At 40.4% G+C, this 12881-nt stretch overlaps 1 protein-coding gene across 1 annotated transcript in view; it reads left to right on the top strand.

Annotated features, from left to right (window-relative positions):
• The window catches only part of APOO (apolipoprotein O), a 55766-nt gene that overhangs the window by 27997 nt on the left and 14888 nt on the right, over positions 1-12881 (top strand). Inside the window, exons 5-7 of the mRNA XM_046673723.1 lie at positions 2888-2983; positions 8726-8817; positions 12129-12209. Of these exons, the coding sequence (XP_046529679.1) occupies positions 2888-2983; positions 8726-8817; positions 12129-12209 (269 nt within the window). The remainder of the gene's footprint in view (positions 1-2887; positions 2984-8725; positions 8818-12128; positions 12210-12881) is intronic.

The raw sequence follows: 12881 nt of genomic DNA on the forward strand, positions 1-12881 counted from the left end.
ACTGGGCTGATATGACTACGAAAGCCCTCATTGCATAATTAGTAGTGTTCTTAGTTTTTTGTGTTTTTTTTGAGGAAGATTAGCCCTGAGCTAACTGCTGCCAATCCTCCTCTTTTTGCTGAGGAAGACTGGCCCTGAGCTAACATCCGTGACCGTCTTCCTCTGCTTTCTATGTGGGACGCCTACCACAGCATGGCTTTTGCCAAGCAGTGCCATGTCTACACCTGGGATGCGAACCGGCAAACCCTGGGCCGCCGAGAAGCAGAACGTGCGAACTTAACTGCTGCGCCACTGGGCCAGCCTCTTACATTTTTTTTCATTTGGTTTTTATTGTCCTGGGTGTGTTTTTTCACATCCACTTATCACATGCACTCATAAACTGGGTTCACAGTCTCTACTCTGACTAATCTCAGTGAGGAACTGGTAAATTAATAGACAGTGATCATATTTCATTCCCCTTATTGGCCATCTGGGCAAATCACACTCTTAGTTTTACAAGTGTTTGTTTCAACGATGGAGTAAAATAAACGTGAATACAATTTATTTCTTTTCGAAAATCATCATAGTATGTTGATGTGCTAATACCCTTGAGAGTACGAGATAAATAAATAAATTTTTCATTTGAAGACAGACATATTAATAACCTACCAGTTCGTTAAATTATTCATGTATGTTAATAAGTAATATCTTAATTTTATTAATTTAATAAACACATTTAGTGCTTATTATGTGCCAGGTACTAGTCTAAGTGCTTTAGAAATATTAATTTATGTATTCCTCATAACAACTCTGACAGGTACTTTATTGCCTTCATTTTTTACCTGAGGAAACTAAAGAACTCCTCATCTTTTATCTGTACATGTGTGACTGAGGAGGTCTCTTCGTTGTCACCTATCATGTCCCATTGATTCATAGCAGTAGGCCTTATTTACAATATAAGGCTTTTTTCTTCTCTTGGACTTGTGGTTACTGCGAACACTCTTAAGAAGAAACGTTCCCTTATGAATTGTGGTGTTGTCTGCCAACACAGTCAGTCCCATTTCCCATTGATCACAGCCAAGACACATTAGCAGAAGCTGGGCTTCGGCTTCAGGCAATCTTATAGCATAATTTCTTTCCCATTTCTTTGTGAATTACCCACTTCAGCTCAGCTCACCAAGGCCATTTGAGTGTCCTTCTATCAACTGCTCTGTGTGCGTTTCTAGAATTGAGAACACTGTGCTGTAGGCAAAAATAAAGGGAAGTAGAAAATTGCCTCAATGACTCAGGCAAGAAGATGGAAAGTAAAAACTAGGTTAAAGGCAAAATAAGTAAAAGACCAGACAGGAATTAGTGCTAACAGCACAAGCCCTATAATAGTATTTAAAATGATTGCCACATTTGTCAAATAACCCAGGAAAAAGAAAACTGGCATGTGTCTGGTGTTATCTGGGAGAGAGAATTATTCAGTATTTTAATTAGTTCAGTTCAGCGTACATTTGTTAAGTCACCAATGTGGCAGGCATTGACAGTCGAGGCTGATTAAGACAGTGGTCATGACCACTGAAGTGCATATAATAAATTACTCATACTAGCACAAATACAGAGACAGTCACAGACCACTATCAAAAGTATATCGGAAGGAGCCTAGTTTAATAGGGACTGGGGAGATGGGAGCAGTTGGGGAAGGAATTCTGAAATGAATCTTGAAGGAACAGAGTTAGCCACACCAAAATGTGGGAGTGGGACTTGGGTGGCATTCCACACAGAGAGGGCAGCATGATCAAGGCTGGGAGGGGTGACTCAGTGTTGCATGTGCCAGGAACTGGAAGCAGATAGGGAGTGCTGAAGATAGGCTTGAGAGAGAGGCATGAAGGCTTTTTAAGTCATGATCTAGCTGAAATCCATTTGTTAATTTGTTCAGTATCCATCAACTCCTAGCAATGTTTTTAATAAATTATCTGTTGAATGAGCATCCACTGTTACCACTGAGGGAAAATAACATAGAAGTCTAAGCATTCCACCATACAAGGAGTGTATGTTCTCCTTGAGGAGACATAAAATACACCTCTGAATAATTAAACACAGGGTGCTATAGGATTAGGTGCCAAATGATGGTACAGAGAATGAATATGATGGTACTTTAGAGGAGGAAGAGAAGTGTGGGCTGGTGAGCATAGGAAAGGCTTATTTGAGGAGGTAAGACTTCAACTGGCTCTTATTTGATGGGATTGGCTCCGTGGAGAGGAGGCATTGTGTCAATTAGGTCGTAAGGCGTATTCAGGCATGGCAGCTGGCTCACGTGTTGCATTTGTTTTGGTTTATCTTATCACTATCAACAATGATTATTTCCCATATATACTTGCACTACGAGTTTCCTTTATTAGCCAAAATTATTCTGTTCTTGAGTTCGAATAATGAGTTCAGATGGCAAAGGAGACTATTTTCCCTGAGTTTAATGTGTCTGGTTCCTGAATTTCACAGAGCAAGCAGCAAAGCTTCAGATAGCAACAGATCTGTCCAAAAGTTTATGCAAATCGATTCTATTTCTGTGTTTGGATAACAAATTTGGATAGAAAGAGATCCCTGTATTTGTATTTCTCCCCTTGCAAATAGTTGATTTAGACCTGTTGTCTTCAGGAATATGAAAGTAAGCTAACATTATTGTCAGTAGGTTGTCAGACCAAAAGTGTTTGAAAATTGGATACTTGCTATGTGAATAGTAAATCATGTTTATACATCACATAAAAAGAACGTGTTGAAAAGAAGTGTATTAGCAGAAAGCAAAAAATACATTATTTGAAAAGCATTTGATACTATATATACACGAGTTATATGTAAGATTTGTTTTGTTTTGTTTTTCAATGAGCAATTTATGGAATTGTTTCCCGATCTGATTCTATTGTAGACAGCTATGAATATCTCCAAAATGCACCTCCTGGATTTTTTCCAAGACTTGGTGTTATTGGTTTTGCTGGCATTGTTGGACTCCTTTTGGCTAGAGGTAGGTGAAATTTTGTGGGTTTTTTTTCTTAAACAGCTCATAAGGGAGAGAGAAGATACATATTTGGTTCTTTTTTTTCATTTATGTTTTCCAAATAATGACTTGGTTCCTGAATATGCCCTTCTTAGTATATAATTGATATGCTTGTTTTCTCCAGTATATTTGATTTTAAGCATATATAGAAATTTTAAAAAAATAAAACGAAAGAAATTGTATACTCTTTTTGTTTGTTTGTTTGTTTTGGTGAGGAAGATTGGCCCTGAGCTAACATCTGGGCCAATCTTCCTCTATTTTGTGTGAGATGCTGCCGCAGCGTGACTTGATGAGTGGCGCTAGGTCCACGCCTGGGATCCGAACCTGCGGACCCCAGGCTGCCAAAGCAGAGTGCGCAAACTTAACCACTACACCACCAGGCCTGCCCCGAAATTGTATACTCTTGGTTAAAAAAAGAAATTAGTGGCCAGCCCCAGTGACCTAGTGTTTAAGTTTGGTGTGCTCTGCTTCAGCGGCTCGGGTTCGGTTCCTGGGCGTGGACCTACACCACTTGTCTGTCAGTGGCCATGCTGTCATGGCAGCTCACATACAAAAAGAGAAAGATTGGCAACAGATATTAGCTCAGGGTGAATCTTCTTTAGCAAAAACAAAAACAATAAAATAATCCTTCATAGGCACATTTACTTGATCAAATTACTGTCGCTCTTTGGTGCAGAGTGAACTTTTGTTAACCAAAGTCTATCACACCTGAGAAACTGTTTCTTAATGTTTTACTATTAAGATCAGGCTATTAATCACAGTAAATAGAAGAGTGATTTCATAAAGATTTTATTAATTTCTTGATGTGTCATAGCTTCAGTCAGTGATGATATCAAAACTTTTAAAACACTTAAAAGCTAACAAATGTCAACTTAAAAATATTGCTACATTACACTACTGGATTACAAAACATTTATAGGAAATAAAGGATGATAAAATATATCACTATAATGAGATTAATTTTTTATGAACTACTTGAAGTTTCACTGATTGTAAAATAAATGTTTGTTATAAAATTCAGACTTTACAAAAATTCCTAAAATAGAAAGTTTATGAACCCTGTAATGAGACCCCCATAAAAGATAACTATAGAAACTAATTTGGTCCCATTCCTCCAATTTAAAAAGTGTTTTCTATGCGTGCCTTAACCATTATTTTAGAATCTGGCAAATGCTGCACTGGTGCCAGTCCCCCAGCCTGTGGAATGAACTCCTGTCCTAGTTCCTGTGCCCTCCTCCCATCTTGTACAGAATAATGAAAATTAAATTTAGAGTTCATTTTTACCAATCAACTTGCGAAATAGTTGAACCAACTTTTCCACCCTTGTTTCTGCAAAGCTGTCCAGAAAAGCATTCCTGTCTTATTTAGATAGTTTGGAATTTATGAAGATCCCACGGCCAGGGGGTTGGAATCTTGGCTACTGTTAGGGAGCTGGGAATGTAGAATCGAGTGAGATGAGCTCCCCCCTCCCCCGGCCTCCATGGTTGCAGCACATGAGGGAGTCTTGCAGCCCTACAGAAAACTCCCTGCGTGTGCCTGTGTATGTTCCTACACTGTCGAGTGTTTATCCCCCGGACATTCACTGGGGTGACCATCCTGACGAGGTTTGGGGACTGTGCTGTCCTGAGCAGAAGAGCAGCATGAGGACACCCACTGCTGCGGGTCCTATTCCTTTCTTTTTGTTTGCTTGTTTATTTGTTCCTCTCTCTTTTTCCTTTTCCTGGGAGGACTTGGTAGTATTAATTTGAAAGCTTAATTCTGTTTCAAAAAAGTACACGTGCTCAACGACAGGTCTTTTCCCATAGGTAATGGGGTAGAAGGGCCTGAGGTGAACAGCGTCGCAGGGGTCACTAAGCAAGATGAGTGGGATGGTAGCTAGGTTTATGAGTGGCTGGAATGGGTCGCAGGCCCCTCCAGATAGGTGGTCCTCTATGCTGGCAGCAGCAGGATGGGCTCAGAAGGTCCCTTCTGGTAGGGTTTCTTTTTTTTTCTTTCTTTTCAGTCTAACGTTTTTAATTTTATTTTTTTAATAAAAATTGTATATATTTAAAGTGTACAACATGATGTTTTGATATACATGTACATAGTGAAATGGTTACTACAGTCAAGCTAATTAACCTATCTTCTCATATAGTAACCTTTTTGGGTGTGTGATGAGAGTACCTGAAGTCTACTCCCTTAGTAAATTTCCAGTATTCAGTACAATGTCATTAACTATAGTCACCATGCTATCCATTAGATCTCTAGACTTATTCATCCTACGTAACTGCAGGTTTGCACCCTTTGACCAACATTTCTCCATCTCCCCCAGCCCTGGTAATCACCATTCTACTTTCTGCTTCTAGGTGTTTGACTTTTTTAGATTCCACGTGTCAGTGAGATTGTGCAGTTTTTTTTTCTTTCTGTGTTTGACTTATTTCACTTAGCAAAATGTCTTCCAGATTCATCCATGTTGTTGCAATGGAAGGGTCTCCTTTTTTAGGGCCGGATAATATTCCATTGTATAGAGAGAGCACAATTTCTTTATCCTTTCATCCATTGACAGACACTTAGATTGTTTCTGTGTTTTGTGATTAATTTGTGCTATTGTGATTAATGCTGCAATGAACGTGGGAGTGCAGATAGCTCTTTGAGATACTGATTTCACTTCCTTTGGGTGTATACCCAAAAGAGGGATTGCTGAATCATATGGTAGGGTTTCTTGAGTGTATCTGCTAAGGTAGGCTGCCTCAGTTGATGAGGATGGCCATGACTTTGGTGGTGACAGGAGACGCCTCTCTGGGAAGAGAAATGAATAGATATTCAGAGGAAGTGGGCCCAGCCTGGCCACTCCAGAGTGGCGGGGGGTTGTTGCCCACTATTATTGCCTTCTGGTGGCTCCCCCACCACTGGCAGCCAGTGTTTCTCTCTGGCAGTGCTGATAACTTACAGCCGACACCACTGGCTTCTTCGGAGGTGTGGGCATGAAAATGGGGACAGAGGCAGGGGGTTGTGTTTCCTTCCTGAAGTTCTGGGGCCCCCAGCTCATTGTGTGAACCACTGGGACCTGGAGGCCCAAGAGCTGCTGTTTATCAGCTTTCCCTAGAGGAGTGAAAAATGCCTGACTGGCAGTTCTGCTGCTCTTCACCTGGTCCTCATGTGTGTCAGCTGCCCAGTTGCTTAGAGCTTCAGGTGTGCAGGTGGGATCCCAGGAGTGTAACAGGGTTTTCTCTTCTAGAGTGGTTATATCCTTTCAGTCAAGGCAATAAGACAGGGAGAGAAACCCTAATTTATTAATAGTCTAGGTTGGTAACATTTGTATTCTCTTCTGTAACCCCGGTTCCATCTTTGGGGATTTATCTGTTTAAAGTTTAAAACCATAAACGGCACTTAGATTATTCTGACTGTGTAAGTATTAGTAATGTACATTGCACTAGCATCTATACACATCCCATGTCAAAAACCCTGTGCCTCTCTCAGGGGAGACTATTTCTCGTGTCAAGTCCACGTGCATTCTCATGTTTTACCCTCTTCCAATTCTCTTAACCTCATTCTCAGGTTTCTCCCAGTTCTGCATCCTGCTCTCTTTTCTATTGATGCCCCTTTTTCCGGGGCTCCACATCCTCTCTCAGTCTGAACTGAGCCTCAGCACTGCTGTTGTCTTGGGATGTGGTTCCATGCTCTCTTGGGTTTGACCCCCTTTTCCTGGGTTCCATGTAGTCTTCTCCTAGGTTTGCTCTGCCTTGTTGTTGAACTACATGCTTAAGTCACTTTCAAAAAAAGTCTGTGTTGGAGGTAAACTTTCCAAGTCCTTGCAAATCAGAAAATTGCTTTCTGCCTTCATACCAAGTGATAGTTTGGTTGGGTGTAGAATTTGTTTCCATCAAAACTTTGAAGGTCATGTCTTCTAGCATCTGGCGTTAAAGATATGAGAGTCAATAGCCAGGCTGAATGCTTGTTCCTTCTGAAGTGATTCATTTTTTTGTCCCTAGAAGCTTTGAGGATTGTCTCTTAATCTCTAACTACATATGGATGCTTTCATTCCTTGGTTGGGCATTTTGGTGGCTTGTAGCCTCCAGCTGGAGGAAGATAATCTATCTTGTGTTTCTTTGAAAATTTACTCATACTTTTTCCTTCCTGAACTCATATTAATTAATGATTGAGTCATTTAAGATGACCCTATATGTCTCTTATATTTTCTTGATTATTTTATTGAATTCTTGAATTTTTTTACTTTGGTCGTTTCCAAGAACTCTTTCTTTTGTTCTCTGAACATTCCTTCTTCATGGAACTCTTTTTTTCTTTTAATGTAGTAGCATCTTGAATTGATTCAATGATACTTAATAACAGGTTTAGTTGTCTTTTTAAGTTCTTCTGTTTCCTATGGGGTCATTTTTTACTTCTTGCTTGTCTTGATCTTTCTCTTTTATGTTTCAGGCTTTCTTTAAACGACTAGTGATCCTTGGCTGTCCAATCATGTTTAAGAACAAAGCGATTGAAATGCTAATAAGAAATTTTTGTGCCCAGACTGGGCTTGCTGGCAGGCAACTTCTACCTCAGGGTGAGCTGGACAGGAACTGACGTTATATGGGAGGTGCCTACACCCAGTGCCTACGTGAGGAAGGCTGTATTCTTGAGCACTGACCTGTGCGCGCTCATACGCAAGCTCTGTTGATTCTCAGCAAGAAATCCCTGGCATTTCTTTGGAGATACCCGGCCCCCCTTTTTAAAATTTGGCCGGGAGAGACTGCTTGGCCACAGGCAGTTGTCCCCGGAGATGGCTTGGAGGAAGGAGAGGATCACCTAGTCCATGCACAGGACTTGCATTTGTCCCTGTCCTTATCCCTGGTGGCCTAATCCTCCTCCACAGTCCCTGCCATCTCTGGGTTGCTGGGGACATTCTGCTCCCTGCTCTGCTGCAGCCCCTCCCCAGGATTTAAAGGTTGTGTGTCCTCTTGCTTCCAGCCACTCTCCATTTTCTGAAAATTGGTTGACATTCTTACCTGCTAGTAGCTCCTCTACACATTTTCTCTTCATTGTGGGTTTATTTTCTGTATTTTATTCTTTTACTGTTATTTTTATGGAGTATTAGAAAGGAGAAGAGAAGAATACTTGTGTTCAGTATTTAAATAGGAAGCAAGTTTACTAAACATAACCTTAAAAACATAAACCTTAGAAACCAAAATAATGTGTGGTAATGTGTGGTTTTATTTTCAAAACAATCTTTTTTTCAGCTCCCTTAGAAATGGTGGTTCTCTTGAAAGCATTTTGCTAAGGAAAGAAGCCAATCACAAAGGACCACATATTATATAATTCCATTTATATGAAGTGTCCTGAGTAGGCAAATCCAGAGAGATAGAAAGCAGATTAGTGGTGGGTTTCCTAGGGCTGGGGATAATGGGGGAATTGAGGGGCAACTGCTAATGGATGTGGGGTTTCTTTTTGGGGTGATGAAAATGTTCTAAAATTGATTGTGGTGATGGTTGCACACCTCTATGAATATACTAAAAGCCATTGAATTGTACACTTTAAATGGATGAGTTGTGTGAATTATATCTCACTAAAGCTATGAAAATATGGTGGTCCTTTTTGGTGCATATGATATTATTAAGCCCATTCTCTGTCGATGTAGGAGCAAAGAAGTCTTACTCAGTGTTAGATGTACAAGGGAAATTGTGATGGTGAAGATAATGAATCATCTGATGGTGTCCACAACCTTTTATTTAATAGGTTCAAAAATAAAGAAGCTGGTGTACCCACCTGGTTTCATGGGATTAGCTGCCTCTCTTTATTATCCACAACAAGCCATTGTATTTGTCCAGGTAAGTTAGACCCAATAAACTAGAATGTCCCTTGTTCTTGCTTATGTATGTATGAGTTTACTGCTTAATTTTTTCTTGCAGTTTTTATAACACCAGACTAAAATTTGTTTGCGTGTATAGATGAACTACAACAAACGTAAGTATTTTTCTCCACTATGGACCTCAGTTCTGGCCCTCCTTCCAATCATGTCAGTATTCAGAGAATTCATGCTCATTTGAATATTAGTCAAAGAAAATTTAAAATGCCTTTTTTTGCATGTTTACGTGGAAGTCTAGAGACTCAAATTCCAAAGCTGATAGTTGTGGATCATTCTCAGTTTGGGCGGATCTGGTCACAGTCTCTCCTCCTTGGAGTTGCAGGCATAGGTTGTGCTGTGGCCCTCACGCCTTCTCCCTGGTCCTGGCACCAGCCTTGCTTTCCCTGCTGGGAACTTTGAGAAGTGCAGTCACCTCTCTTGGGAGCACCCTTCTCGGGGCTCTCAGTTGGCTGCTGCTTTCTTACTCCTCAGGCCTCAGCTTGATGGCATCCTGGCAAGTAGGAGAACATAGTTGCAGGCAACACGGGTAAAGCTAAGGTATTAGTCTCCTTGAGCTGCTGTATAACAAAGTACCACAGACTGTGTACATGGACTGTTTCTATTACACAACAGAAATTTATTCTTCACAGTTCTGGAGGCTGGAAGTCCAAGATGAAGGTGTCAGGTTTGGTTTCTCCTGAGGCCTCTCTCATTGGCTTGCAGATGGCCACCTTCTCGCTCTGTCCTCACATGGCCTTTTCACTGTGCAAGCACATCCTCATGACACCAGTCGTTTTGGATTAGAGCCCCACCCTTATGAACTCATTTAATCTTAATTACCTCTTTAAAGGCCCTGTCTCCAAATACAGTCACATTGTGGGTTAGGGCTTCAGCATATGAATTTGGGGGGCGGGACACAATTCAATCCCTAACATCTGGATCAGCAGCTCTCAAAGTGTGGTCCCTGGACCAGCAGCCTCAGGATCACCTGGGATCTTGTTAGAAATGCAAATTCTCAGGCCCTAACACAAGACCTACTGACTCAGACACTCTGAGGATTAAGGGCCAGCAGTCTGTGTTTTACCAAGCCCTCCAGGGGATTTTAGTGCTCATGATGTTTGAGAACCGCTGATGGAGACTAGATTCCCTCGGGGCAGTGGTGTCTGGACTTAGTGGGACAGTAGACATAGAGTCCCTTTAAAACTGGCCAGACTCTTGTTTTTGAGGTCCTGGAAAGCTTTTGAAGACAGGGACCTAGTTGCCAGAACTGCCGTATCACATAGAGACTCAGTTCTAGAAGGAGCAGTAATGCTATCACCAGAATTGGGCTCTGTGGGCTCTGAGCCAGACTGAGTGACACTGAGCTCCCTTGAATCTTTGTGACAGGATTGAGTCTAGATTCCTGGATTGTGCTGCATTGGTAGGTGGGAGTCCGGTGGCTCCAGCCGTGGGAAATTAATGGATTTGGTGGCAAATGCCAGTAAGATCTTCCTAGCATGGGCTTGACATTGTTTATAGCAGTCCTGGAGGCAGACAGCTAATGTTCCTCTGCCTGCTTCAGCCCCAGCTCAGGAATAGTGAATCACGTCTGCCTGCCCTAAGATGCTAAAAATAAACATCATCTCAGTCTGTTATGGTTTAAATAGTAAATGGATAGGGTGGGGAGGGTGGGCTTGGCTGCTAATTGAGAAGCATATGTGGCCACCCCCTGAGTAGAGGTCTTTTTTATCTTATATGTCGCAGCATGTGTTGCAAAAGATCTTTTGTTTTCACAACCAAGATAATAGGATGCAAACCTGAGTTGTATTCTAATTTATTTTTAAAGTCAGTAGGAAGGAGTTTGTCTCTTATTTTGTACCTAGAGTAACCCAGAGCGAAAAACTAACTTTATTTTCACTAAATATAAAACATTAGTGATCTGTTTGGGATGATGAAAAAGTTCTGGAAATGGATAGTGGTCATGATTGCAGAAGATTGTGAATGTACTTACTGCCACCTAAAAATGGTTAAAATGGTAATTTTTCAACAGTAAAACAAAGAAAACATTAGTGATTGAAAGAGATTTTCTGATATTGTTTGTGTCGTTTAGTTCCTATTTCACAGTTTTAATTTTTTTTTTAATGAATACCCTGACCTTGGACAAGCCGTTTAATCACTTACGTTCTGGTTTTTGTTCAGTAGTGTTTGGATAACAGCACTGTAAGAAAACCCTTAAAGTGATGGTGAATGTTATTTTCCTCTCAGAAATTTAAAACACTGAGAATAGTGCCATATACATGGTAAATGGTTGATATGTCTCCTGATGGGTCCAAGGAATCATATCATATTTTAAGAGCAGTTGGAACAACTGGAAGAATATAACTTGTAAGAAACCAACATGTTGCAATGACCACTGGATTTACTAGCACTGTGACCTTAGATAAGTCACTTGGCTTCTGAATATTCCTTTATATTGGGTTGTTATATAAAATACAGGTAATTCATGTGAAAGTGCTTTATAAACTAAAATGCTCTACATAGTAAATTATTAAAAAATTAAAAAGAATAATAACTGCCTTCAGAAATTTGAAGTACTGTCATGTGGAAGAGTAATCAACATTCTTTGTTGTAAGTAGAACCAGTAAATGCAAATTACTGGAAGCATTCTTTAAAGAAAGCTCAATACTTTAAAAAAATGTTTCCAACAATTAAAGCCAGCTAGCTAAAAGTGGACGAGTGTAGTTTAAGTTAGTGAGCTCCCTGACCCCAAAATATTCTCTCACCCTGGGGCCTCCCTCTCGGGATGTTGTAGGAAGGACTTTGGATCAGGAGACAAAATCGCTGTAGAAACTCGAAGACTTTATGTTTTGGGGGACCTGGGAAAACTGAGAGCATATTCATTGGTTCACCTATTTTTTACCTAAGCCCCTAAAATGAATGACTGGTTTTCAGCTTGGCTGTTATGTGCTAGATGGAAGCCTTCTTTCTGTGTCTGATTTTCAGGAATTTCCCATATCAGCAATGATCTCCTACATTTTTTTCCCCTGAAATTGTGAAAGTTTGAAATATGCACCTGTAATTTATGGCAAATTATTTTAAACAATAACTATACACAACCAAACTGTTTTTTCTTATTCTATCATTCTTACTATCTTTTTATTTGCTCATGTTGCACAGTTTTAATGTGTGTGTCCCAAGATGTCTGTAGTTGTCATATGCTTTAATACAGTTCTTTTGGAAACAAGAAAAAGGAAAATTCTCTTCCTTACCAGTCATGTATGGAATAGCAATGGATCTTTTATATTTTGTTTCAAGGTCAGTGGGGAGAAATTATATGACTGGGGTTTACGAGGATACATAGTCGTAGAAGATTTGTGGAAGGAGAACTTTCAAAAGGTAAGAAAGATCTTTTTCATTATCTTCCTTTTGGTTTAAATATGTAGTTTCTCTAGGGTTTTGTAAAATTCTTGATAAAACTGTTGCTTGATCTTGCTTTTTCTGTTTTTTGTTTCACCTTTAGCTCAGATTCTCTAGTGGCCTTTGTTGGAGGAGCAATAGAACTTCTGTGCATTTGGTTGTTATCAGCAGAGCTGAATAAGTGGTGACCGTAAAATGCCTTCCACCGCAGTCTTAGACCATAATTTCCACTGTATTATATTTATAATTTGCTCAAAGGGTACCATATTATCTGAAAGTTTTCTCAAAACTGGCTTCAAAGGGAACATACTATGCTCCCAGGCAAAAGACAAATAACCAAGATTCCTTCTCTTGCTAGTTCACTTATCATAAGCTCCAATCTTTCCTTTAGCAGTACTGTACCTGTTCATCCCCTAGCCTTCTTGGCCTAGTTAAAGACGTGAGCCATGGCATGTTAGGGAGCAGCCACCAGCTACAGGCCACGTGCTGATTAGTGGATGAGCAACAGAGGGAGGAGGTTGTGTAATTGTAAGGTGGTATCATCTTTCATCTCCTCTCACAGCCACACAGCTGACCAGATGCTGCCCATGTTTGCTGGAACATTCTCTCTTTCCTCTGATAAGGAGGAATAAGTACAGAACAGGACATCAG

Source organism: Equus quagga, chromosome 10 (assembly GCF_021613505.1).
Source record: "Equus quagga isolate Etosha38 chromosome 10, UCLA_HA_Equagga_1.0, whole genome shotgun sequence".
In the NCBI taxonomy this organism is placed as follows: Eukaryota; Metazoa; Chordata; class Mammalia; order Perissodactyla; family Equidae; genus Equus; species Equus quagga.